Below are 26,005 nucleotides of genomic sequence, written 5' to 3' on the forward strand. Positions count from 1 at the left end.
CAGCACAGCGGTGGCCAAGCGTCAGCAGGCCGTGCTGAAACTACTCAGCTTAGGAGAGAAGAGGCACACGGCCCACGAACTGCTGCAGGGTCTGATAGAGCAGACCGACCGCTGGCTTGCGCCGCTGAGCCTCCAACCGGGCATGGTCGTGTGTGACAACGGCCGTAACCTGGTGGCGGCTCTGCAGCTCGGCAGCCTCACGCACGTGCCATTCCTGGCCCACGTCTTTAATTTGGTGGTTCAGCGCTTTCTGAAAAACTACCCACGCTTGTTAGACCTGCTCGGAAAGGTGCGCCGGCTCAGCGCACATTTCCGCAAGTCCAACACGGACGCTGCCACCCTGCGCACCCTGCAACATCGGTTTAATCTGCCAGTGCACCGACTGCTGTGCGACGTGCCCACACGGTGGAACTCTACGCTCCACATGTTGGCCAGGCTCTATGAGCAGCGTAGAGCTATAGTGGAATACCAACTCCAACATGGGCGGCGTAGTGGGAGTCAGCCTCCTCAATTCTTTACAGAAGAGTGGGCCTGGTTGGCAGCCATCTGCCAGGTCCTTGGAAACTTTGAGGAGTCTACCCAGATGGTGAGCGGCAATGCTACAATCATTAGCGTCACCATTCCTCTGCTATGGCTCTTGAGAAGTTCCCTGCAAAGCATAAAGGCAGACGCTTTGTGCTCGGAAACGGAGGCGGGGGAAGACAGTATGTCGCTGGATAGTCAGAGCACCCTCCTGTTTATATCTCAGCGCGTTGAGGAGCAGTAGGTGGAGGAGCATGAGGAGGAGGGGGAAGAGACAGCTTGGCCCACTGCTGAGGGTACCCATGCTGCTTGCCTGTCATCCTTTCAGCGTGTATGGCCTGAGGAGGAGGAGGATCCTGAAAGTGATCTTCCTAGTGAGGACAGCCATGTGTTGCGTACAGGTACCCTGGCACACATGGCTGACTTCATGTTAGGATGCCTTTCTCGTGACCCTCGCGTTACACGCATTCTGGCCACTACGGATTACTAGGTGTACACACTGCTCGACCCACGATATAAGGAGAACCTTTCCACTCTCATACCCAAAGAGGAAAGGGGTTCGAGAGTGATGCTATACCACAGGACCCTGGCGGACAAACTGATGGTAAAATTTCCATCCGACAGCGCTAGTGGCAGAAGACGCAGTTCCGAGGGCTAGGTAGCAGCGGAGGCGCGGAGATCAAGCAGCATGTACAGCACAGGCAGGGGAAACTGTCCAAGGCCTTTGACAGCTTTATGGCTCCCCAGCAAGACTGTGTCACCGCTCGCCAGTCAAGGCTGAGTCGGCGGGAGCACTGTAAAAGGATGGTGAGGGAGTACGTAGCCGATCGCACGACCGTCTTCGGTGACGCCTCTGCCCCCTACAACTACTGGGTGTCGAAGCTGGACACGTGGCCTGAACTCGCGCTGTATGCCCTGGAGGTGCTTGCTTGTCCTGCGGCTAGCGTCTTGTCAGAGAGGGTGTTTAGTGCGGCTGGGGGAATCATCACGGATAAGCGTACCCGACTGTAAACCGACAGTGCCGACAGGCTTACACTCATCAAGATGAACAAAGCCTGGATTTCCCCAGACTTCTCTTCTCCACCAGCGGACAGCAGCGGTACCTAAGCAATACGTAGGCTGCACCCGCGGATGGAAGCATCGTTCTCTATCACCGGGCAATTTTTCTTAGGCCCACAAGGCTCAGTCATATTACTTTAGTAAATAATGTTTATACGTTTCAGTTCTCATTAAAGCGTTGAAACTTGCACCTGCACCAATTTTTATTTTAACTGGGCTGCCTACAGGCCTAGTTACAAATTAAGCCACATTAACCAAAGCGATTAATGGGTTTCACCTGCCCTCTTGGTTGGGCATGGGCAATTTTTCTGAGGTACATTACTACTGTTGGTACACCAATTTTTTTGGGCCCTCGCCTACAGTGTAATCCTAGTAATTTTTATGGGCTTCGCCTGCACTCATGTGGGGTATGTGGGGTTGGCCTACACTTTTGCTACATAAAGATAAATGTAACTGGGGCCTTGTCTATACTGCAACTACTGAAATGTGAAAGAGACTGTTATCTCCCTAAACTGCTGCAACGGGAATGTTACTGTGGCCTGTCTTGACTGCTACTACTACTGAAATGGAACTAATACTGTGCTCCCCCTATACTGCTGCTTCGGAATTTTTACTGGGGCCTGTCTGGACTGCTACTACTACTGAAATGGAACTAATACTGTGCTCCCCCTATAATGCTGCTAGTGATATGTTACTGGGGCCTGTCCCTAATGCTACCGCTGAAATGTTACTAATTCTGGGCTCTACCTATACCGCTGCTAATGCTATGTCACTGGGGTGTGGAAACGGAGGCTTCCCAAAGACATGATGGTGGCAAGGCCATTTCCCACCAACGCGGTTACTGTTAAGGTGCATATAACCACGGACACGTGGAGAGGACACGTAGTGCCTCAAAAACATCCCCCTCCTCCTCCAACAATGAGAACATTCTTGGCAAATACCTTTGCATTGGTCCGTCTGGTGGCAGTCCAAGAATTTCACCTTTACCGACACAAGAGAGCCCCCCCACCATCCCCCCGCCACGGCCCACTTAATCCTGGCCACATTCCGAAAACCAACTAAATAAAACCGCGCTACTAGGTCTGCAGTCGCCACCACATTCCCACCAACGCGGTTACTGTTAAGGTACATATTACCACTCTGACTGGGGCATGCACTATGGGCCGAAGCACACCTGTATTGTATGTGACGTTAGCTCTGCCGAGCAGCGCACTGCAATGGAATACATTTATGTACCGCCGATGGGTTCCAGGGAGCCACCCATGCTGTGGGTCCACAGGGACTTCACATTAGGGATTTGTACCTGCCAGTGTCTATGTATTAAAAACCAGGTCAGACTGGGGCATGCAGTGTGGGCCGAAGACCACCTGCATTTAATCGGACGTTACCTCAGCTGTGCTGTGCACTGCAATGGGATATATTTATGTACCGCCGGTGGCTTCCTGGCACCCACCCATGCTGTCGGTCCACAGGGAGTTGTAACTGCATGTGTCCACTTCTAAAGAACCCCAGTCTGACTGGGGCATGCAGTGTGGGCCGAAGCCCACCTGCATTAAACCTGACGTTACCTCAGCTGTGATGGGCAATGCAATGGGATTTATTTATGTACAGTCGGTGGGTTCCAGGGAGCCACCCATGCTGTGGGTGCACACGGAATTCCCATTGCGGAGTTGTACCTGCCTGTGACTATTTATAAAAAACCCCGGTCTGACTGGGGCATGCAGACACCTTGACAGAATGAATAGCGTGTGGCACATGGGTTCCCCATTGCTATGCCCACGTGTGCAGCTCCTGATGGAGGTGGCACAGGATTGGATTTCTCATTGCTTCTGTACAGCATTATGGGCTATCGCCCCGCCCCTTTTAAAGAGGGTCGCTGCCTGGCCATGCCAACCCTCTGCAGTGTGTGCCTGCAGTTCCTTCTCATGGCAGACGCGCTAATAAATAGACATGAGGGTGGTGTGGCATGAGTGCAGCTGAAGGCTGCGCAGGGACCCTTTGGTGTGCGCTGTGGACACTGGGTCGTGCGGGGGGGTTGGGCAGCATGTAACCCAGGAGAAGTGGCAGCGGAGTGTCATGCAGGCAGTGATTGTGCTTTGTTGCAGGTAGTGTGGTGCTTAGTTAAGGTATGCATTGCTAATGAGGGTTTTTCAGAAGTAAAAATTGTTGGGAGGGGGGGCACTCTTGCCGCTATTGTGGCTTAATAGTGGGACCTGGGGACTTGAGATGTAGCCCAACGTGTAGCCCCTCGCCTGCCCTATCCATTGCTGTGTCGTTCCCATCACTTTCTTGAATTGCCCAGATTTTCACAAATGGAAACCTTAGCGAGCATCGGCGATATACAAAAATGCTCGAGTCGCCCATTGACTTCAATGGGGTTCGTTACGCAAAACGAACCCTCGAGCATCGCGAAAATTTCGTCTCGAGTAACGAGCACCCGAGCATTTTGGTGCTCGCTCATCTCTAATAATAAAGCCTCTATAAACTTGGTGCTGTCATAATCATAATAACCCATAGAATAAAGATAACATAATTATACCACACTGTAAATATAATATAAATAAATCACAAAAAACAATGGTAAAATTGTTTTTTTCCACTACTCTGCAGCAAAAACAAATAAAAGTTATTTTCTTACATGTACCCAAAATTGGTTCCTATAAAAACTAGAACTCATCCTGCAAAATACAAGGTGTCATACAACTTCATGGCCGAAAAAATAAGTTATGACCACTGTAACACCAAATGGATACGATTTAGGCCCAATGCCATATTTGCACTGCAGGATCCGGAGTGAGTGTTCGCCTCCGGATCCTGCAGCAAATACGCCCTATAGGACATGCTATGGAAAACGCTTTTTCATGCCCCTGAGCGGAAATCAACTGCAATTTTCCGCTCGTGGGGGAAAAAAATAAATTGCAGCATGTCCTATGCAGTCAATAGAAGCAGTCAGTCCCGCAGTGAGTCACAGTGGATCCGTGGGGGTCAATGCCGGGGCACAGGGTCTGATTCCGCTGTGAGATTTCGCAGTCTGAATTTGATCCGGCCGTGGGCATTCGGCCTTATTGGCTCTTAAAGCTAAAATTAGTTATGTCAGTAAGGGGTTAAAAATGCACTTAATGAAACTGAATTCTGCACCAAGTGTATTTACATGAGACTTAAATTCAAAATCTACAGGAAAAAAGTTACATTTTTGGGAAAGTTTTTTTCTAATTTTAATGTGAATATTTGCAGGTTATTTGAAGTTTTCTGTGTAATAGGACTGCAACTTTAAGGAAGGGGGGATGGGAACAAAGGAATAGAACAGAGCAGGAAGAGAAGTGCTTGTTGCAGGATGGAGGTTGATGTAGGAGTCTCTCTTGGTGTGCTGCAGTGTTGCAGAAACAGTCCTAAGGATAGTTCACAAGGAGGGAAAAGACACAGCTATTGTGAAGCTTGCAGAGTGGACAGAGAGCAGCTATGCTGTGGACAAACGAGGAAGGGGGACTCTCCTGGTTTTTGCTACAGGGTTGTAACAATTGTCCTATGGGAAGGTTTGTTCTGGTGAACAGGGAAAGAATTGCTGAACAGGGAAGTCAATGCCAAGTGGTTCCTCCATTCCCTCCCCTCTGATGACTCTGAACCACTGGCTTAACTATAGTGGGTGCAGGGGATGCGGTTGCACCCGGGCCCAGGAGCCTTAGCGGGCCCATAAGGCCTCTTTTCTCCATATAGAGTGCCCAGTACTATGAGTAAAGCATTATAGTTGGGGGCCCCGTTACAGGTTTTGAATTGGGGCCCAGGAACTTCAAGTTACGCCTCTGCTCTGAACCCTAAGCGCAGCCAAGTTTGCAGTGGGGGTTATGGAAACCGAGAAATGAAGGGTGCCATACCAATATGAGGCTTATGTCATATCTAAACAAAATCAATAATGGGAATATATCTGTTTGTTTTACTTTTTTTCACCCATGTATTTTTTTTTTACACATTGCAAAAGGAAATAAATAATTATTGCATAGAATTCTCAGAAGGAAAGAAATGTTGGCAGTTGAGAATGACTTCAAGTTCATACATGCACTGTATACCTCACAGTCTACGGAGAGTCTGAACTTGTAAACTTGGATGTAATGTGATTCCTTTCTGTTGGTAAATGTTTGGTTTCATTTACTGGACATTAGACAATGACTCCTCACACACCCTGCACCTATCTGCTTTGCATAGTTGGGCTGTGAATAGCGCACTGTACAAGAAGGGAACAAGAAGTGAGACACGCCGCTTGTCTATAAATGATATGGATCTCTCATGAAGTTCATAGCTGCAGGTCTGGCTTATTAAATCCCTGGCAAGCAGATATTACCACGGAAAGTCCCTTGTAGCACATAGTTATTCAAATAAATGGCCGATCGCGTAATACATAGGTGATCTGTTCTGCCAGGTCTTTACATTCAAAGATCAACATGGCACATGTGGAATGACAAATGGGCCGTAGTTTGCCAGTCATGGTAGTCACATTTTTTCTTCTTTACACCACCCCATCTCTGCTGCACACTGGTCATGACATTTGTAAAAAGCATCTGGCACATACTAACTTTGGCGCCTGCACCTCATTATTTACCACAATTTGTGGCAGAATTCTGATGCAATATAAAAAATCTCTACCAATGTTTTTTGAAAGAAATTATAAGGAAGTGTAAAGTAATTGTGTAAAGCAATGTGTCACATGGGAAGGTTCCTTATTTTCTGTCTGAAACCTACTGACAGAAGATACTTTATACCACTTTAAGGAAACTGTAGGATGTTATTTTTGGGTTTTGGCTGATTTGTAATGTTAGACTATTTGTTAGAGAGAAATATTTGTAATCCTGAAATAACAATCCTGGAGCATCTTCTTAGGCCAACGCGCTGATTAAACGTTGTACTAAGCCGCCATTTATTTTAAAGGGGCTTCTCAGACGACGGTTAAAGTGCAGCGTTTCTAATGCCACGATTTTTCAATACTGTCTGTTTTATTTTAGTGCATTTCAGCAAATGTAAACGCGATGCATCGCCTATTGAAATGAATGAGGAGCGTTTTCAAATTTGTTACAAATGTGTCCTCACGAGCGTTTACGCATCGTTTACTACACTTTTTTGCACTGCTAGACCCGTTCACATCGACGCAGGACACACCTGTGCCGGTTGTGAAATGGTTCAGTAGCCTTATTACTCCCCAGTATTAGAAATTAACAATGCCTGATTTTGTGCGCACAAAAATAGAGCATGTTGTGTATTTTTTTGCCCGACAGAAATACGGGCGCAAAAACGTGAATGTGAAGGAAGCCATCGAAATCAACGGGATTTATAGTCTGCAATATTGCATGCAAAATCACCTGTGTGACGGAGCCCTGAGGGGGATAGGAAGTGTAATAATTAAGTATCTGAGCAGAAGCTTCCTGCGGGTCAGAGTCAGAACTGATCGTATAAATCAGCAACCGAGGAAAACCCCATGATCAACATCTGATCCGGGTAGGGGATCATGTCTGTGGCATGTCATGCATACATATGGCCTATAGTGCTTAATGGGAAATGACTATACTTGTGTCTCTGATTGTAGAATGATACCATGAGTGAGGACAATCGTTGTACAACGCTGTGGAATATGCCTGCGCTGTAAGGGGTAAGGGTGCATTCACATGAACGTATATCGGCTCGGTTTTCATGCCGAGCCGATATACGGTGTCCTCATCTGCAGGGGGGCGGGGGGATGGAAGAGCCAGGAGCAGGAACTGAGCTCCCGCCCCCTCTCTGCCTCCTCTCTGCCCCTCTGCACTGTTGACAATGAAAGGAGGCGGGGCGGGGCTAAGTTCTGCAAATTTGGCCCCGCCGCCGTCCCGCCTCTCCCCATTGCAAATAGTGCAGAGGGGCGGAAAGGAGGCAGAGAGGGGGCGGGAGCTCAGTTCCTGCTCCTGGCTCTTCCATCCTCCCCCCTCTGCAGATGAGCAGGACGTATATCGGCTCGGCGTGAAAACCGAGCCGATATACGTTCGTGGGAATGCAGCCCATGCGAGAGGAAACAAATAATACCGATCAAGCTCAGGTTATACCAGCCTGGGTTTTGATTGGCCATCCCAAGTTTTGTATATTTACTTCACTTAAACTTTAAGTTACTTTGTATCTGAACCTTGAATAAGTCAAATATACATTATATGGAACTTACCATTTTTGGATGAGCCTTTCACGTTTGAATTCGTGTGACTCGGGCTGAAAATCATAATGAAGCATAATCATCATAGATTGAAAGAAATGCAAAGAGAAATCCGATAACTGACATATATAAAAGCTATGAGCTTCAGAATGGAGGGCTGTTGTTTTAACAGTTATAGAAACACACTAGAAGATTTACCAGCGTAGCAGGCGATTTTATGAATAGCAGTCCTGGAATATACAAAGTGAGCCCCGCACCACACTGTTATGGAAGCTGTTCAAAATAAAAAGCTGTTGCCCATAGCAACCAATCACAGCACAGCTTTTATTTTACCACAACAGTATAAGAAATAAGCTACACTGTGATTGGTTGCTATGGGCAACAAAAATTACAGAGGAAGTCGGTGAGTTTTCAATTTTTAATCCCACCAGTATTTGTCGCCGGGTGCTGAAGAACGCTCATGCACAATTCCACTCAAATCGGAGCAGAACTGTGGATTTGTAGACGACACAAACAAACAAATTTCGCGCTTTATATATATAGTTATAGCCCGGGTACCCGATACAGAACGCATGCTATACAAAACAGGACATTTTAAGTAAGAAAAGAGGATATCAGAACGTACGCATAAATACGTGTAAGCACACCGATGCTGATTAATGCTATGTGAATGTATTAGCCATATATTATATTGCTGAGGTAAAATAAAAGCTGCGCTATGATTGGTTGCCATATATTATACTGCTGAAGTAAAATAAAAGCTGCGCTGTGATTGGTTACTATAGGCAACAGCTTTTAATCCTCAGTGCTGAGATAAAATGAAAGCTACTTATATCTAAAACACAAAATATCTGTTTGTTTGTGCTGTATACAAATCCCCAGTTCTAGTCCGATTTGAGTAAAATTGTAGATTTTTTGCTGCCAATAGCAACCAATCATAGCTCAGCTTTCATTTGTTATTCTGCTGAGGTAAAATTAAAGCTGTGCTGTGATTGGTTGCTACATATTATACTGCTAAGGTAAAATAAAAGCTGTGCCGTGATTGATTGCTATATATTGTACTGCTGAGGTAAAATGAAAGCTGCTCTGTGATTGGTTGCTATATATTTTACTGCTAAGCTAAAATAAAAGCTGCTCTGTGATTGGTTGCTATATATTATACTGCTGAGGTAAAATGAAAGCTGCTCTGTGATTGGTTGCTATATATTATACTGCTAAGGTAAAATAAAAGCTGTTCTGTGATTGGTTGCTATATATTATATTGCTGAGGTAAAATGAAAGCTACTCTGTGATTGGTTGCTATTAGAGATGAGCGAACGTGTTCTTAACGAACACTTCCGCACCCGGACACCGGCTTTGCCGAGGACTTCAGTGTCCGCGCGTAAAGCTTCGGGGGGCGGGGAGAGGCGCGGCGGCGCGGGCGGCAGCAGCGGGGAACAGGGGGGAACCCTCTCTCTCTCCCTCTCCCCCCCACTCCCCGCCGCGCCCCCCCCCCCCGCGCTGCCACGGCGACCCCCGAACTTTTTTCGCCCGAGCACGGAATTGCTCGCAAAGTTCGGTGTTCGGGCGAAAAGGGGCGGAGCCGAACACGTTCGCTCATCTCTAGTTGCTATATATTATACTGCTGAGGTAAAATGAAAGCTGTGTTGTGATTGGTTGCTATGGACAGCGGTTTTCGATCCTCGGTTGCTCCATGTATTCCTGTTTAGGGACAGATCATTTCCTGAAACACAAATGGTCAACGCTCAGTCTGACTCTTCTAGTGGGAATTACTTGTTTAAAACAACCAGGAATACTAAATCCAGGACGTAGAATCCATCGGTGAAAGCAAATTTGGGGGTTGCTGCATTAAAATTTTAGCCTATAACCTACTCCAGGTCGAGATTATACTGTGCGCAAAATGTCATGTCAATCGGTCGCACAGTTTGTGCGTGTCGCTCCAACAAACAGACATCGTCAAATATATAGTAGATTACATACACAGCACCTCCATGCTGCAGACCTGCTCCCTTTAGGCCAGATTCACACGGGCGTATTTGCATGCACGCAGGAATAGAATCCATTGATTTTAACGCATTACTTCTCATTTCCTTCATTTTGCCCCTGCAAAATAAAATGCAGCATGCTCCATCTTCCTCATGGTGCGTGCAAATGCGGGCGCACAATGTGGATGGGATGCGTAATTTGCTGCACTATTCAGCTGGAAAAAACATATCTGGAACTCATTAGGCTAAACAGCCATTTAAATCAGGAATGGTTGTGTTCCATATGCAAAAAGCATGCCCTGAGCACGCAAAAAGTACAGTAAAATTCGCCAATACTCGCGTAAAAAAAGACTTGTTCATAGCTCAAATAAATTGCACTGAGTTGCACACAAAAGCGCATAGGCCCGTGTGATGCCGCCCTTAGGGCTTAAACAGACAAACGTGTTCGTGTCTCCTTATGCGTAACGGGACAAAACGAAACCATTGATTTCAATAGTATAGTTTTGTACTAGCGGGATTCTCCCCCATTAATAGAACTTGCCCTATCTTTCCCACCTGTAGTATTAACTGAGCGTGAGAAAGATCGTACAGGACCTATCTTCCCGCTGTTTTTTCAAACTGCTGCGCTATGTCACTAAATTTGAAAAGTCCAAAAAGGGAAAAGAAAACTCTGTTAGGCCTCATGTCCACGGGGAAAATCAGATCCGCTGCAGATTCTCAATGGAGAATCTGCAGCGGGTCCCTCCTGCCCCGCGGACATGAGCGCCGAAAATAGCAATTTAAAAGCATTTACCTATCCGTAGCGGACGGGGACGCTCTGCTCTTCCTCACGGCCGGATCTTCATTTTCGGCCGGCGGATGAATTCCTGACGCCGGCGGCACGTCGCCGACGTGCCGCGCGCATGCGCCGGGCACATCCGCCGAGCCGAAGCAAGGGAGATGCGGCCGTGAGGAAGAGAAGACCTTCTCGGTCCGCTGCGGGTGAGTAAATGCTTTAAATTCCTATTTTAGGTCTCCCGCGGATCCGGACGGCTTCCATAGGCTTCAATAGAAGCCCGCGGGAGCCGTCCCCGCGGGAGACCCGCACGAAAATGGAGCATGGTCCAGATTTTTTCATGCTCCATTTTTTTTTAAATCACTTTTATTGACGATCCGCGGGTATTTATGTACCCGCGGGTGGTCAATGCATCCCTATGGGGTGCGGATCCGCATGCGGGAGATCCACTGCGGATCCTAAATCATATTTTCCCCGTGGACATGAGTGTAATTGTGCATACAGATGCCTGAAACCACCCTCAAATGAAGGGATCTTCCAAAGATAGCTTTAGGAGCAGTTCTCCATCAGGATAGAGGATGCAGGTAAGTAATTCGTGCACTACTGTTTTTCGCGCACGCACAAAATAGGCTGTGCAAGAAAATACGCATATGCTGAGATTTTTTTACGTGCACCAGCTGTCTGCATACAGACTGAATACGGACAGAAAATACACCTATGTGAATGGACCCTAAAGATACAAACCTGCTACCTGCAGCCCCTCTACTTTTGTGCCCCAATGACAACTCTTCCAGGTCTCTCAGAGAGAGATATAGGTATATATTGTATATAGAGAGAGATATCAGACAGAGCTGTAACTGTTGTCATTAGGGCACAAAAGTAAAGGGTCACTGATTTTGACATTGGCGTGGACGGCCCTTTGGTTGCTCATATGACAAAGTTAAAATAGGAAGGAACACGAACAGAAGATGTTGTATTGGGAACACGAACAGATGACGTTATTGGGGAAAACAGGAGTAGAGTTTCTGTAGACGTTGGGACTGAAACTTTAAGTATCAATAATGTAGCAAAGTTCCCATATTTCACATGAGGGCTCGTGCACGAGGGCAATTTTAGGGCTTATTTAGACGACCGTATATCGGCTGTCCTTGTCTACAGGGGGAGGAGGATGGAAGAGCCAGGAGCAGGAACTGAGCTCCCGCCCCTCGCCACTATTTGCAATGGGAGGGGCAGGACAGGGGTGGAGCTAAGCGTTGTTACTTAGCTCCGCCCCGTCTCGCCACCTCCTATTGCAAATAGTGGCAAGGGGCGGAGAGGGGGGGGGGAGCTCAGTTCCTGCCCCCGACTCTTCCAGCCTCCTCCCCCTGCAGACAAGGACACCTTATATCGGCCGGGCGTGAAAACCCAGCCGATATACGGTCGTCTAAATAAGCCCTTAGTGCGTACCCAAGATCGCTCAGACAAACTGCAGACAATAGAACCCATTGATTTCAATGGGTTCCCTCACATTATTTTTTCCATTATGCATTTCCATCAGGCAAAAAAATACACGACATGCTTAGTAGCAGTCTATGTGGCTATGCAAATGTGCACACCGTCCGCATGAAATTGTGCGCGTTACTGAGTGATTTTGTGGTGTTAATTGCTAACACCAGGGACTATTTAGGCTGCTGAGTCAGTTCAAAACTAGTATCTCCCGCATCAATGTGATCTGGCCCAGCACTGTAAAAATTTACAGAAAAATGTCTGGATAATGTCTTATCATTGCCCACGCAAAGCGCAATCATGTCATCCTCCGGTGAGCAGATTTACACATACGCTCGTGTGCAGGAGCCCTAATCGTAAAAGGTCTTTTACAGTAGGTAGTATTTGTAGCACAGTGCTACGTATTGTGCTGCATGCTGTCTACTTACCTTTTGCGTCGTTTGTGCATGATGAACAGATAAATTGTGGCTGCGATAAGAATCAATAATAGCACAATGGCCACTATAATTCCAATTGTCATTGCCGAGATTCCATTACCTTGTGATATTATATCTGCAAAAGTATTGGGAGGTATTAAAAGCAAATAAAATTTAAATTAACAAAACAAAATGTAAGAAATGTATATAGTCGGGTAACACTGCGTTCCCACATATCTATCGTGTGCTCTTTATCTTCTATCTACAATGCAGGGAGAAATAGAGTATATGCTACATAACAGACACAGCCAGTACACACAGCGGCACCTGAAGGCAGCAGCTGGATCAGAAGCTATAGGCTCCTATTAGAGATGTGGACAATTTATCTCACAAGCCAGTATACAGAGGGGGAGATCTTCATGCTCATTATGGACTTTTTAGAGATCTCCAGTTTCAGCAAAGTTTTTTTTATTGTATAATAATATGTTCTCCAACTTTCTAATATTTCATATATCAATTTCTCACACTTCAAGATCTATGCTTGTAGTTATTGAATGAGAGCTTTTTTGTTCACTTCAACGTAAGTTTTCACATTCCGCACCACAAACCATGGTAAATTCTGCACTTTTTGCTATGCTCTTGGATTCTCTCTAGGATTTCCATCATAGGTGTCGAAAACAGAACGGTGATGGAACTCCCTTGAATGGAAACAAACGGAACCATTCACTATCATTAGTGAAACGGATGTGTAAGATAGGAATGCGCCGCAAGGTTTTTCAAAAAACTCCACTTCACAGGGGTTCCGTGAGTACCCAATCCGCGTATTAACCGAAGAGCTGCAGGACATTAATAAGGGTTCCCTAGTGCAGGGTAACCCTCACAAAGAAATATATAATACAACAATGTTAGAAAAATAAATGTCACCGCGCTACAAGGTACTTAGTATTAAATGAAGAACACTTTTCCTTTAGTGATGAGCGTAAAGGCAAGCGATAGTGTAAGAGAGACACTTACTGGGGAGGAGGGGGGTGTGTGGGAACAGAAACCCCCTCCTTGAAGTGTAGACTCCAATCACAGAAGATGGTACACGCCGGTGTACTGGATAAATCCAAGGTTTTTATTAATATTCAATCCACCGATTGTGGATAACGTGTTATACAGGCAACGCGTTTCGGTGTCCCAATGACACCTTTCTCAAGCCATATAATACATAAAAAACATCAAACATGTACTCACTTTTATGGTGAAATGAAAGTGTGCATTGCATCTGTGGGTAGCGCCATTTTGTGGGCGGGGTTTGCCGTGATGACGCATGACGTGGTGGTGGAGGGGGGGGGGGGGGGAACAGGATAAAAACAAATGAAGGATAGGACAAAAAAGTTAAATCTAGAACTATGCGGATGAGAATGTATGGATAAGGGGTTTGGAGCTGACTCTCTACCCTGCAAGCAAAAACGAGCAGCTGATAAATGGGAAATTGAAGTTTAGTGCAGAGGTATGGTGTTGGGGGCGTGTCCAGCGGCGCGCTGTGGTCACGTGGGGACCGCGCGTCGCGTCATAGTGAGGGAGGGGCTCTAGCGTGATGACGACCCACGTCATCCATACATTCTCATCCGCATAGTTCTAGATTTTACTTTTTTGTCCTATCCTCCATTTGTTTTTATCCTGTTCCGCACCACCACCATGTCATGCGTCATCACGGCAAACCCCGCCCACAAAATGGCGCTACCCACAGATGCAATGCACACTTTCATTTTCGATTTCACCATAAAAGTGAGTACATGTTTGATGTTTTTTATGTATTATATGGCTTGAGAAAGGTGTCATTGGGACACCGAAACGCGTTGCCTGTATAACACGTTATCCACAATCGGTGGATTGAATATTAATAAAAACCTTGGATTTATCCAGTACACCGGCGTGTACCATCTTCTGTAATTGGAGTCTACACTTCAAGGAGGGGGTTTCTGTTCCCACACACCCCCCTCCTCCCCAGTAAGTGTCTCTCTTACACTATCGCTTGCCTTTATGCTCATCGCTAAAGGAAAAGTGTTCTTCATTTAATACTAAGTACCTTGTAGCGCGGTGACATTTATTTTTCTAACATTGTTGTATTATATATTAGTGAAATGGACACCACTTTGGGGTGTTTGAAAAAAGATTCTGTTTGTTTCCGTTATATTTGGGGCATAGAATAGCGTAGTTGATTGGTCAAATAGTTTTGTTCTTTTCCATTTCCATCACAATGCTGTTTTTGGCACCTTTGACGGGGCCCCCAGACATAATTCCACAGCATATTAAAAAACACAGTAGGGACAGTGTTTTTGGCTGGCTTCATGAGAGTATACCACAAGCGCATTTATATACTCGTAATACGGATAAGTGTCTTGGCCAGGCCGCGGGTCTACTAACCCGAGCTCACAGCTCCTGGCAGCCCACTAAGGAAGGATTTCTGGCCCATCCTGTCTAAATATTTGGCTGCAAGTATGGGTAGAGAGGACAGGGGAACGGAGACAATTCACCAATCATGCGCCAATTTGAATGAAACACTTTGGATTAGGAAAATCAAGCTGTCACCCTGGGAACCACGTTTGTTGTTGTAATGTACGTACTATACCTCTCCTTCTGTAGAGGACTGCTTTCTGTTAATACGAATATTGTTCAAGTATTAAAACTGTCCTTAAAGCGATTCTCTGGCCCTGACGAATCAAAGATGGACGTACAGCTTGTCTAACTACCTGATGCATCATTATTCTGTAAGAAGGGAGCCCAGGTTCAAGTTTGTGCTGTAATGAGCTCTGTTATGGTTCCTATAGTTATGTAATCTTGCTGGTATAAGGGCGACCTATACCGGTCATGTAATATTACTGCAGTTGGTGTTTTTCTCTATGGAGTGTTGTATGTGACTTCTTACTGGCTGCAGAGGTCAGGTGGGAGATCTGGAGGACTTGAGATCACAGAGAACTGCAAGCTGGGGAGCAATTCCAAAAACCTCATTGCTGGAAGAGAGAGCTGCCAAAGTAGTGAGGAGTTGGCTTGGAGAGCCGTGTGTGCTGTGTCCTGGAGAATCTGTGCCTGTTAGAAAAAGACAGTTGCACAAGAAAGGAGGCAGCTGGTATTTGAGAAGCGCAGCTCCATAATGTGCCAGAGCAGATATCACTAAGAGCACAAAGCTGTAGGGACTACAGCTGGGAAGACAGCTACAGAGGATTCACATTGTCTAAAGACGTGTCCCCTACATTACGGTACCGAACATGCTGGACATATGTAAGTGAGGTAGGTCCTCAGAAAAAGGCATGACATATGTAGTCAGGTAGTGATTTAAAAGCAGGCCTCCCTGAGGAACAGTGAGAGCTTGCCCTCCACACCTTTGGAGATTGGTCAGAGAGCGGAGAATCAAGTGATCAATACGTCGGTAGGTCCAGGTACGTTTTCAAGATGCGGGTTAACGGGGGAAGGGAGGACGGGGTAGCGAGAGTGAGGTGCATTCTAACAGGGGTGCCTCAGGTGGTTGGAGATGTGGTAACGAGATTTGGGTTCATTCTGACAGGGGTGCCTTGTGTGGTTAGTAGTGAAGGAGGAGAAAGAAACCTGGTTGCTCACAGTGGTGCTGGGGAGGGAGAAAATACATAATGTACTAGAAGTCTATTGTTATCTTCTTTTGCAGATCATCGTCCGGCCTTGGTGTGGATCATGGGTCATTCATTTGTCTATTGCGGCGCGGAAAGGGTGGAGGTCTGCCCAAATGGAAGGCAGCTGGGCATGCTGCAAAGCACAGCTAGGATAAGATAAATAGGGGTACTGAGTATGTCCTGAAATAGGGTGTTGCCAGAATTTCGGAATTTGGTGAGGTTGGACAGGGCTCCGGATGTCTTGTGCTGCATGTGGGTGGTAACGATCTGGGTAGGAGGCCATTTCGGGATTTATAAAGGGACATTCGATACGATATTCTACGCCTGTTGATTTCACATCTAGGTTGGATAGTGGTGTGTTTAGAGATGGTACCCTGTAAGACCTGGCAAAATGTGAAGTCAGTGAGACGTTTGAGCAGGACCCGGGCGAAGTTAAACTGGTTTGTGGGTTGTAACAGAGGGGTAGCAGTGCGTCATGTTGAGGTTAAGACGGGTCAGGAAAATTTTTGGAGGGAGTGCATATAAATGAGGTGGGCATTGACCTGTGGGCATTGGTTATCTAGGAGGGTATTGAGGGAGCCTTGGTTTTGAGGGGTGCAGCACATGCTTGAGATGGCAAGCCATGCTGCCTGTGGTGGAAGGGGGTCCTTGGAGTTCAAGTTACACCGCTTTGGTGTGGTTTAATGGTTATGGTGGGTCTGTTGCCGCTTGGCTCTGGCAAGGCGGAGCCCTGGCAAAGATGGGTGTTTGTCTAGTCCTTGAACAGCTAGTGGGATTTTAGAGTTGGGAGGTAGGAAGGCTGGAGGCAATTGGTGATATTGGGTCTCCTGAGTCAGTTGGATTGCGGTGGGAAACAAAAATGGGAGCCATTTGGAAGAAGAAGATAGGAGATAGTAGCAGGAAGAACTGGGAAGTCCCACCCGCCAACCCTTGGGCAGATTGCTGGGGTGGTGGGAAAGATGGGTAGACTACAGCAGAGGACGACTCCATTATACCCGGGTCATGAAACTGTATAACCTCACATAATCACACTGAGCCAATAAGCAGCTCTGAGTAATCATGTAACTGTGACTGAGATGTCCGGTCCTGTTTGTGACACGATCCTTTTTAGCACTTTCTGACAGACTAAGTTGGAAAAAAACATATATAACGCACACAGTACTGGCTAACACCTTTAAGAGGAAATCTATCCAAAACTGAGCTTCTGACATCTTAAACGTAAGTTTTAGCAGATAACATCAATGTAATTAATACTACGTGCTAACAGAATGGTGGTTTGCATAGAGCACCGTGTCACAAGATTTCATGGATGTGGTGTCAAAGATGTGTTTGGGTTCGCTATACTTCTTTGAATTCAGCAGAGATGAAGGCGTACATACATTTCCATGGTACAGTATGGTAAAACACAAATTTTGATTGTCATTTCTTCCCCTTTAAAAGCATAACAGTCACATCCCTAAAGCACCATAAACTCAGTTACGGTGCTGTTAAGAAACGTGACAGGGAGCCGGGTGATGTATTATTTTATACTCACCTGCTCCTGTGATCCAGCACGGTCACCCGGTGAAGTCCACTCACTGCACGAAAATCTCTCTCTTATCACAGTCCTGTGCACGCACTATTACAAAGACTTGTATGGGAAAGCATGCGCACGGGACTCTGAAAAGAGTCAGATTTTCATGCCGGGCGCCGACTTCAGAGGCGGACACCGCTCCATCATTCTTCTGCTTGTCACATCCCCTAAGGGCTCCCACCCACTTGCGATTGCGTTTTTTGTTAACGTGATTGTCAATGGGACTTTCTAATGTTAAAAACGCAACGCAATGCACCAAAAACGCAGTTGCGTTTTTTACAATAGAAAGTCCCATTGACAATCGCGTTAACAAAAAACGCAATCGCAAGTGGGTGGGAGGCCTAACAGCACCATAACTTATTTTATGATGCTGTAGGGAGGTGAAAGGTTCCCTTTAAACATGCAATAGCATTCTATTAAAAAGCATACAAATAAAGGTACACAAAAATATAATTACCTGCAGAGACATTGACATATACAGAGACAGTAGCATCGCGGAGGGTCACTGTGTTCCTCACCACACACGTATACAGTCCTTGATTCTCAGTTGTAGCATTACTAATACCATATTTGTTTACTTTTTGCTCTAAGACTTTTCCATTGAATCTCCATTGGTATTCGGGATCTGGTTCGGAATCAGCAGAACATGTTAATGTGATTGGAGAACCAAGACCAACTAATAATTCACCTTGTATCCGTGCCTTATCTGGACCGTCTGCAAAACAAGAGGGGAGCCAATTTAATAACTACACTAGGGTAAGAAAGCAAAGGAAATCTGTATAAGGGTGACTACTAGAGATGAGCGAACACCAAAATGCTCGGGTGCTCGTTACTCGGCACGAAATTTTCGCAATGCTTGAGGGTTCGTTTCGAGTAACGAACCCCATTGAAGTCAATGGGCGACCCGAGCATTTTTGTATTTCGCCGATGCTCGCTAAGGTTTTCTTGTGTGAAAATCTGGGCAATTCAAGAAAGTGATGGGAACGACACAGCAACGGATAGGGCAGGCGAGGGGCTACATGTTGGTCTGCATCTCAAGTTCACAGGTCCCACTATTAAGCCACAATAGCGGCAAGAGTGCCCCCCCCCCCCGCACTGTCAGCGTAAAGATCGTTCTCCTCTGGCACAGCTGTAACAGCTGTAGCAGAGAAGAACGATGTTAGCCCATTGAATTCAATGGAACCAGCAATACAGCAGGTTCCACTGAATGCAATGGGCTGCCGGCGATCGCAGGATGAATGGTCGGGAAGGGGTTAAATATATAACCCCTTCCCTGCAATTCATCCAGAAATGTGATACACTAAAAATATATACCGGCGTATAAGGCGACGGGGCGTATAAGACGACCCCCCAACTGTCACCTTATACGCCGGCAATACAGTGGAGCAAAGAATAAAAAGCATTACTTACTTCTTCAGACGATCTGCGCCGCTCCTGCAGACTGTCACTCCTTCCTGGTCCACGGACTAAAGCTTTCTCTATGAAAGGCTTGAAATCCCCACCTCCAGAAACACAGCCAATCACAGCAATTCAATGACATCACTGTCATTGGCTGTGATTGGCTGAAGGCACGTGTGTTTCTGGAGGCGTGGATTTAAAGCCTTTCGTAGAGAAAGCAATGCTCTGCCGGGAACCAGGAGGGAGCAAGAGCCTGCAGGAGCACCGCAGAACACCAGGAAGGAGTGACAGTCTACAGGAGCGGCGCAGATCGTCTGAAGAAGTGAGTAATGCTTTTTATTCTTTGCTCCACTGTATTGCCGGCGTATGAGGTGACAGTTGGGGGGTCGTCTTATACGCCCCGTCGCCTTATACGCCGGTATATATTTTTAGTGTATCACATTTCTGGATGAATTGCAGGGAAGGGGTTATATATTTAACCCCTTCCCGACCATTCATCCTGCGATCGCCGGCAGCCCATTGCATTCAGTGGAATCTGCTGTATTGCTGGTTCCATTGAATTCAATGGGCAAACATCGTTCTTCTCTGCTACAGCTGTTACAGCTGTGGCAGAAAATAAGGATTTGTCTTCTATATGTTCTCAATGGGGTCGGCGCTGCTGCCGCCGGCCCCACTGAGCGCATATAGAGACGATTTATGGCCTTTAGAAGGACCGTTGGGGTTCTTGAAGCCTACAATACACCTAACACTCTCCCTATAGCAGCTCCAACACGATACCATTTTCCCTGAACTAATGTCAGAATACATCCGTAGCGAGCCGCGGGAAGGGCAGATTTCAATACTCGGGTGACACCTTATCTCCCCAGCCACTCACAGCAGGGGGGTGATATAGGGCTTAAACGTTGCAGGGGGAAGTTGTAATGCCTTCCCTGTCTTTCAATTGGCCAGAAAAGCGCGCTAACGTCTCAGAGGAAAGTGAAAGTAACCCGAACACCGCGTGGTGCTCGTTAAGAGTAACGAGCATCCCGAACACCCTAATATTCGCACGAATATCAAGCTCGGACGAGTACGTTCGCTCATCTCTAGTGACTACCCACTACAGTTTGTTTTTTTTACTGCGAAATTCGAAGCATATTTTTTTCTGCAGGGGTCTATGGGACTTTTAATGTTAAAATCGCGATCGTGCAAAATCGTGATTTCGCGGTAAATTGCGATTTTGCGCGATCGCAATTTTAACATTACAAGTCCCATAGACCCCTGCAGAAAAAAAACGCTGCGAATTTCGCAGTGAAAAAAAAACTGTAGTGGGTAGTCACCCTTAGGCAGCTTTCAGACAAGCATATTTAGCCTTGTATTTGGTCCGTGTTTTGGGGACTGTAATACAGATCTAATGTAAATCTATGTATCAATTCACATAGCCATATTTTTCACAGCCGTTTTTTAAAGGCGCCACACGACCTATTCTTTTTGTGGTTTTTCCCTCCCTATTGCTATTACTTTCTATTGGGCAAATATGGATCAGTATTTACTAGAGATGAGCGAACATACTCGTCCGAGCTTGATATTCGTGCAAATATTAGGGTGTTCGGGATGCTCGTTACTCTTAACGAGCACCACGCGGTGTTCCGGTTACTTTCAGTTTCCTCTCTGAGACGTTAGCGCGCTTTTCTGGCCAATTGAAAGACAGGGAAGGCATTACAACTTCCCCCTGTGACGTTCAAGCCCTATACCACCCCCCTGCTGTGAGTGGCTGGGGCGATCAGATGTCACCCGAGTATAAAAATCGGCCCCTCCTGCGGCTCGCCACACATGCCTTGTGACTTAGCTGAGGGAAAGTGCTGCTGCTGGTGCTGCTGTAGGGAGAGCGTTAGGAGTCAGTGTAGGCTTCAAGAACCCCAACGGCCCTTCTCAGGGCCACATCTACTAGTGTGCAGTACTGTGTTAGCACAGTAATTTTTTATTTTTTTTGTCCAAAATTGGATCTGCAGAGCATTGCGCCCAGCAATAGGGACAGAAGTGGGGATTAGGCAGGGAGAGTGTTAGGAGTTAGTGTAGGCTTCAAGAACCCCAACGGTCCTTTCTAGGGCCACTTCTATCCGTGTGCAGTACTGTCCAGGCTGCTGTTAGCAGTGTTGCATTTTTTTTTTTTCCTCAAAATCGTCTGTGCAGAGCATTGCACCCGGCATTAATACTACAGGGATAGAATTGTGTAGGCAGGGCCAGAAGACATTTATTATTCATTGAATACACGCAGTGGGGTCTTCCCTTTGCTAAAAAGGAAAAAAATTATATTTGGCCTGCCTGTGTCAGTCCTAAGGTCTCCGTGTACGTGTGTGCTGCGTGTACAACGTACAAAAATCAGACGCAACCAGCTACGCTTTACTGCAGGCTTGCGCCATTGTCTTTCCTGACTGGCAAATACCTGCTCTGCTAGAGTTAATAACTCTGCTACACTAAAGTTGTGTGTCACTTTTTCAGGGCCACACTACAGTTCTAAAAGTTATTGTTCATTGAATATACGCAGTGGGTCCTTCCCTTTGCCAAAAAGGAAAAGAAATTATATTTGGCCTGCCTGTGTCAGTCCTAAGGTCTGCGTGTACGTGTGTGCTGCGTGGACAACGTACAAAGATCAGACGCAACCAGCTACGGTTTACTGCAGGCTTGCGCCATTGTCTTTCCTGACTGGCAAATACCTGCTCTGCTAGAGTTAATAACTCTGCTACACTATAGTTGTGTGACACTTTTTGAGGGCCACACCACAGATATTAAACTTCTTGTTCATTGAATATACGCAGTGGGGTCTTCCCTAAGCTAAAAAGGAAAAGAAATTATATTTTGCCTGCCTGTGTCAGTCCTAAGGTCTGCGTGTACGTGTGTGCTGCGTGTACAACGTACACAAATCAGACGCAACCAGCTACGCTTTACTGCAGCCTAGCGCCATTGTCTTTCCTGACTGGCAAATACCTGCTCTGCTAGAGTTAATAACTCTGCTACACTATACTTGTGTGACACTTTTTGAGGGCCACACCACAGATATTAAACTTCTTGTTCATTGAATATACGCAGTGGGTGCTTCCCTAAGCTAAAAAGGAAAAGAAATTATATTTGGCCTGCCTGTGTCAGTCCTAAGGTCTGCGTGTACGTGTGTGCTGCGTGTACAACGTACAAAAATCAGACGCAACCAGCTACGCTTTACTGCAGCCTAGCGCCATTGTCTTTCCTGACTGGCAAATACCTGCTCTGCTAGAGTTAATAACTCTGCTACACTATACTTGTGTGACACTATTTGAGGGCTACACCACAGATATTAAACTTCTTGTTCATTGAATATACGCAGTGGGGTCTTCCCTTTGCAAAAAAGCGAAAACATTATATTTGGCCTGCAGGCTTGCGCCAATTTATTTCCTGCCTGGGAAATCAAATCACTGGTAATACAGCATGCTGAGGGGTAGGGGTAAGCCTAGAGGACGTGGACGTGGCCGAGGATGCGGAGGGCCAAGTGAGGGTGTGGGCACAGGCCGAGCTCATGATCCAGGTGTGTCGCAGCCGACTGCTGCGCGATTAGGAGAGAGGCACGTTTCTTGCGTCCCCACATTCATCGCACAATTAATGCGTCCACGCGGGAGACCTTTATTAGAAAATGAGCAGTGTGAGCAGGTCCTGTCCTGGATGGCAGAAAGTGCTTCGAGCAAGCTATCATCCACCCACAGTTCTGCGCCGTCCACTGCTGCAAATCCGATTCCTCTGTCTGCTGCTCCTCCTTCCTCCCAGCCTACTCACTCCACTACAATGACACCTGCTCAGGAGCGGGAACACTCCCAGGAACTGTTCTCGGGCCCCTGCTTAGATTGGGCAGCAGCGGTTCCTCTCCCACCAGAGGAGTTTATCGTCACTGATGCCCAACCATTCGAAAGTTCCCGGGGTCCGGGGGAAGAGGCTGGGGACTTCCGCCAACTGTCTCAAGAACTTTCTGTGGGTGAGGAGGACGATGACGATGAGACACAGTTGTCTTGCAGTGAGGTAGTAGTAAGGGCAGTAAGTCCAAGGGAGCAGCGCACAGAGGATTCGGAGGAAGAGCAGCAGGACGATGAGGTGACTGACCCCACCTGGTGTGCAACGCCTACTCAGGACAGGTCTTCAGAGGGGGAGGCAAGGGCATCAGCAGGGCAGGTTGCAAGAGGCAGTGCGGTGGCCAGGGGTAGAGGCAGGGCCAGACCGAATAATCCACCAAGTGTTTCCCAAAGCACACCCTCGCGCCATGCCACCCTGCAGAGGCCGAGGTGCTCTAAGGTCTGGCAGTTTTTCACAGAGACGCCTGACGACCGACGAACAGTGGTGTGCAACCTTTGTCGCGCCAAGATCAGCCGGGGAGCCACCACCAACAGCCTCACCACCACCAGCATGCGCAGACATATGATGGCCAAGCACCCCACAAGGTGGGACGAAGGCCGTTCACCGCCTCCGGTTTGCACCGCTGCCTCTCCCCCTGTGCCCCAACCTGCCACTGAGATCCAACCACCCTCTCAGGACACAGGCACAACCGTCTCATGGCCTGCACCCACAGCCTCACCTCCGCTGTCCTCGGCCCCATCCACCAATGTTTCGCACCGCACAGTCCAGCCGTCGCTAGCGCAAGTGTTGGAGCGCAAGCGCAAGTACGCCACCACGCACCCGCACGCTCAATCATTAACCGTCCACATAGCCAAATTTATCAGCCTTGAGATGCTGCCGTATAGGGTTGTGGAAACGGAGTCCTTCAAAGCTATGATGGCGGCGGCGGCCCCGCGCTACTCAGTTCCCAGTCGCCACTACTTTTCCCGATGTGCCGTCCCAGCCCTGCACGACCACGTCTCCCGCAACATTGTACGCGCCCTCACCAATGCGGTTAGTGGCAAGGTCCACTTAACTACGGACACGTGGACAAGCACAGGCGGGCAGGGCCACTACATCTCCCTGACGGCACATTGGGTGAATTTAGTGGAGGCTGGGACAGAGTCAGAGCCTGGGACCGCTCACGTCCTACCCACCCCCAGAATTGCGGGCCCCAGCTCGGTGGTGGTATCTGCGGCGGTGTATGCTTCTTCCACTGAAGCACCCTCCTCCTCCTCAACCTCTGTCTCGCAATCTAGATGTGTCAGCAGCAGCAGGACGTCGCCAGCAGTCGGTGTCGCGCGGCGTGGCAGCACAGCGGTGGGCAAGCGTCAGCAGGCCGTGCTGAAACTACTCAGCTTAGGAGATAGGAGGCACACGGCCCACGAACTGTTGCAGGGTCTGACAGAGCAGACGGACCGTTGGCTTGCGCCGCTGAGCCTCCAACCGGGCATGGTCGTGTGTGACAACGGGCGTAACCTGGTGGCGGCTCTGCAGCTCGGCAGCCTCACACACGTGCCATGCCTGGCCCACGTCTTTAATTTGGTGGTTCAGCGCTTTCTGAAAAGCTACCCACGCTTGTCAGACCTGCTCGTCGCACATTTCCGCAAGTCCCACACGGACGCTGCCACCCTGCGCACCCTGCAACATCGCTTTAATCTGCCAGTGCACCGACTGCTGTGCGACGTGCCCACACGGTGAAACTCTACGCTCCACATGTTGGCTAGGCTCTATGAGCAGCGTAGAGCTATAGTGGAATACCAACTCCAACATGGGTGGCGCAGTGGGAGTCAGCCTCCTCAATTCTTTTCAGAAGAGTGGGCCTGGTTGGCAGACATCTGCCAGGTCCTTCAAAACTTTGAGCAGTCTACCCAGGTGGTGAGCGGCGATGCTGCAATCATTAGCGTCACCATTCCTCTGCTATGCATCTTGAGAAGTTCCCTGCAAACCATAAAGGCAGCCGCTTTGCGCTCGGAAACAGAGCCGGGGGAAGACAGTATGTCGCTGGATAGTCAGAGCACCCTCCTTTCTATATCTCATCGCGTTCAGGAGGAGGTGGAGGAGGATGAGGAGGATGAGGAGGAGGGGGAAGAGACAGCTTGGCCCACTGCTGACGGTACCCATGCTGGTTGCCTGTCATCATTTCAGCGTGTATGGCCTGAGGAGGAGGAGGAGGATCCTGAAAGTGATCTTCCTAGTGCGGACAGCCATGTGTTGCGTACAGGTACCCTGGCACACATGGCTGACTTCATGTTAGGATGCCTTTCTCGTGACCCTCGCATTCAACGCATTCTGGCCACTACGGATTACTGGGTGTACACACTGCTCGACCCACGCTATAAGGAGAACCTTTCCATTCTCATTCCCGAAGAGGAAAGGGGTTCGAGAGTGTTGCTATACCACAGGACCCTGGCGGACATGCTGATGGTAAAATTCCCATCCGACAGCGCTAGTGGCAGAAGGCGCAGTTCCGAGGGCCAGGTAGCAGGGGAGGTGCGTAGATCGAGCAGCATGTACAGCCCAGACAGTGCAACAGTCTTTAAGGGCCTGGCCAGCTTTATGGCTCCCCCGCAAGACTGTGTCACCGCTCCCCAGTCAAGGCTGAGTCGGCGGGAGCACTGTAAAAGGATGGTGAGGGAGTACGTAGCCGATCGCACGACCATCCTCGGTGACGCCTCTGCCCCCTACAACTACTGGGTGTCGAAGCTGGACACGTGGCCTGAACTAGCGCTGTATGCCCTGGAGGTGCTTGCTTGTCCTGCGGCTAGCGTCTTGTCGGAGAGGGTGTTTAGTGCGGCTGGGGGAATCATCACAGATAAGCGTACCCGCCTGTCAACCGACAGTGCCGACAGGCTTACACTCATCAAGATGAACAAAGCCTGGATTTCCCCAGACTTCTCTTCTCCACCAGCGGACAGCAGCGATACGTAAGCAATACGTAGGCTGCACCCGCGGATGGAAGCTACGTTCTCTCTCACCATCCAAAACGGGGACATTTCTGCTTCATCAATCTGTGTCTAATATTCCTCCTCCTCCTCCTGCTCCTCCTCCTGAAACCTCACGTAATCACGCTGAACGGGCAATTTTTTTTAGGGCCACAAGGCTCACTCATAATTTTTCTAAACAA

The 26,005-nt window shown here is 47.8% G+C and overlaps 1 protein-coding gene across 1 annotated transcript in view; it reads right to left on the bottom strand.

Annotated features, from left to right (window-relative positions):
• The window catches only part of LOC136632358 (carcinoembryonic antigen-related cell adhesion molecule 8-like), a 122,209-nt gene that overhangs the window by 16,792 nt on the left and 79,412 nt on the right, over positions 1–26,005 (bottom strand). The window contains exons 4-6 of the mRNA XM_066607166.1: positions 18,068–18,325; positions 12,418–12,541; positions 7,757–7,800 (exon numbers count right to left, since the gene is read on the bottom strand). Coding sequence (XP_066463263.1) covers positions 7,757–7,800; positions 12,418–12,541; positions 18,068–18,325 — 426 coding nt within the window. The remainder of the gene's footprint in view (positions 1–7,756; positions 7,801–12,417; positions 12,542–18,067; positions 18,326–26,005) is intronic.

The sequence above is a fragment of the Eleutherodactylus coqui genome, chromosome 6, assembly GCF_035609145.1.
Source record: "Eleutherodactylus coqui strain aEleCoq1 chromosome 6, aEleCoq1.hap1, whole genome shotgun sequence".
In the NCBI taxonomy this organism is placed as follows: domain Eukaryota; kingdom Metazoa; phylum Chordata; class Amphibia; order Anura; family Eleutherodactylidae; genus Eleutherodactylus; species Eleutherodactylus coqui.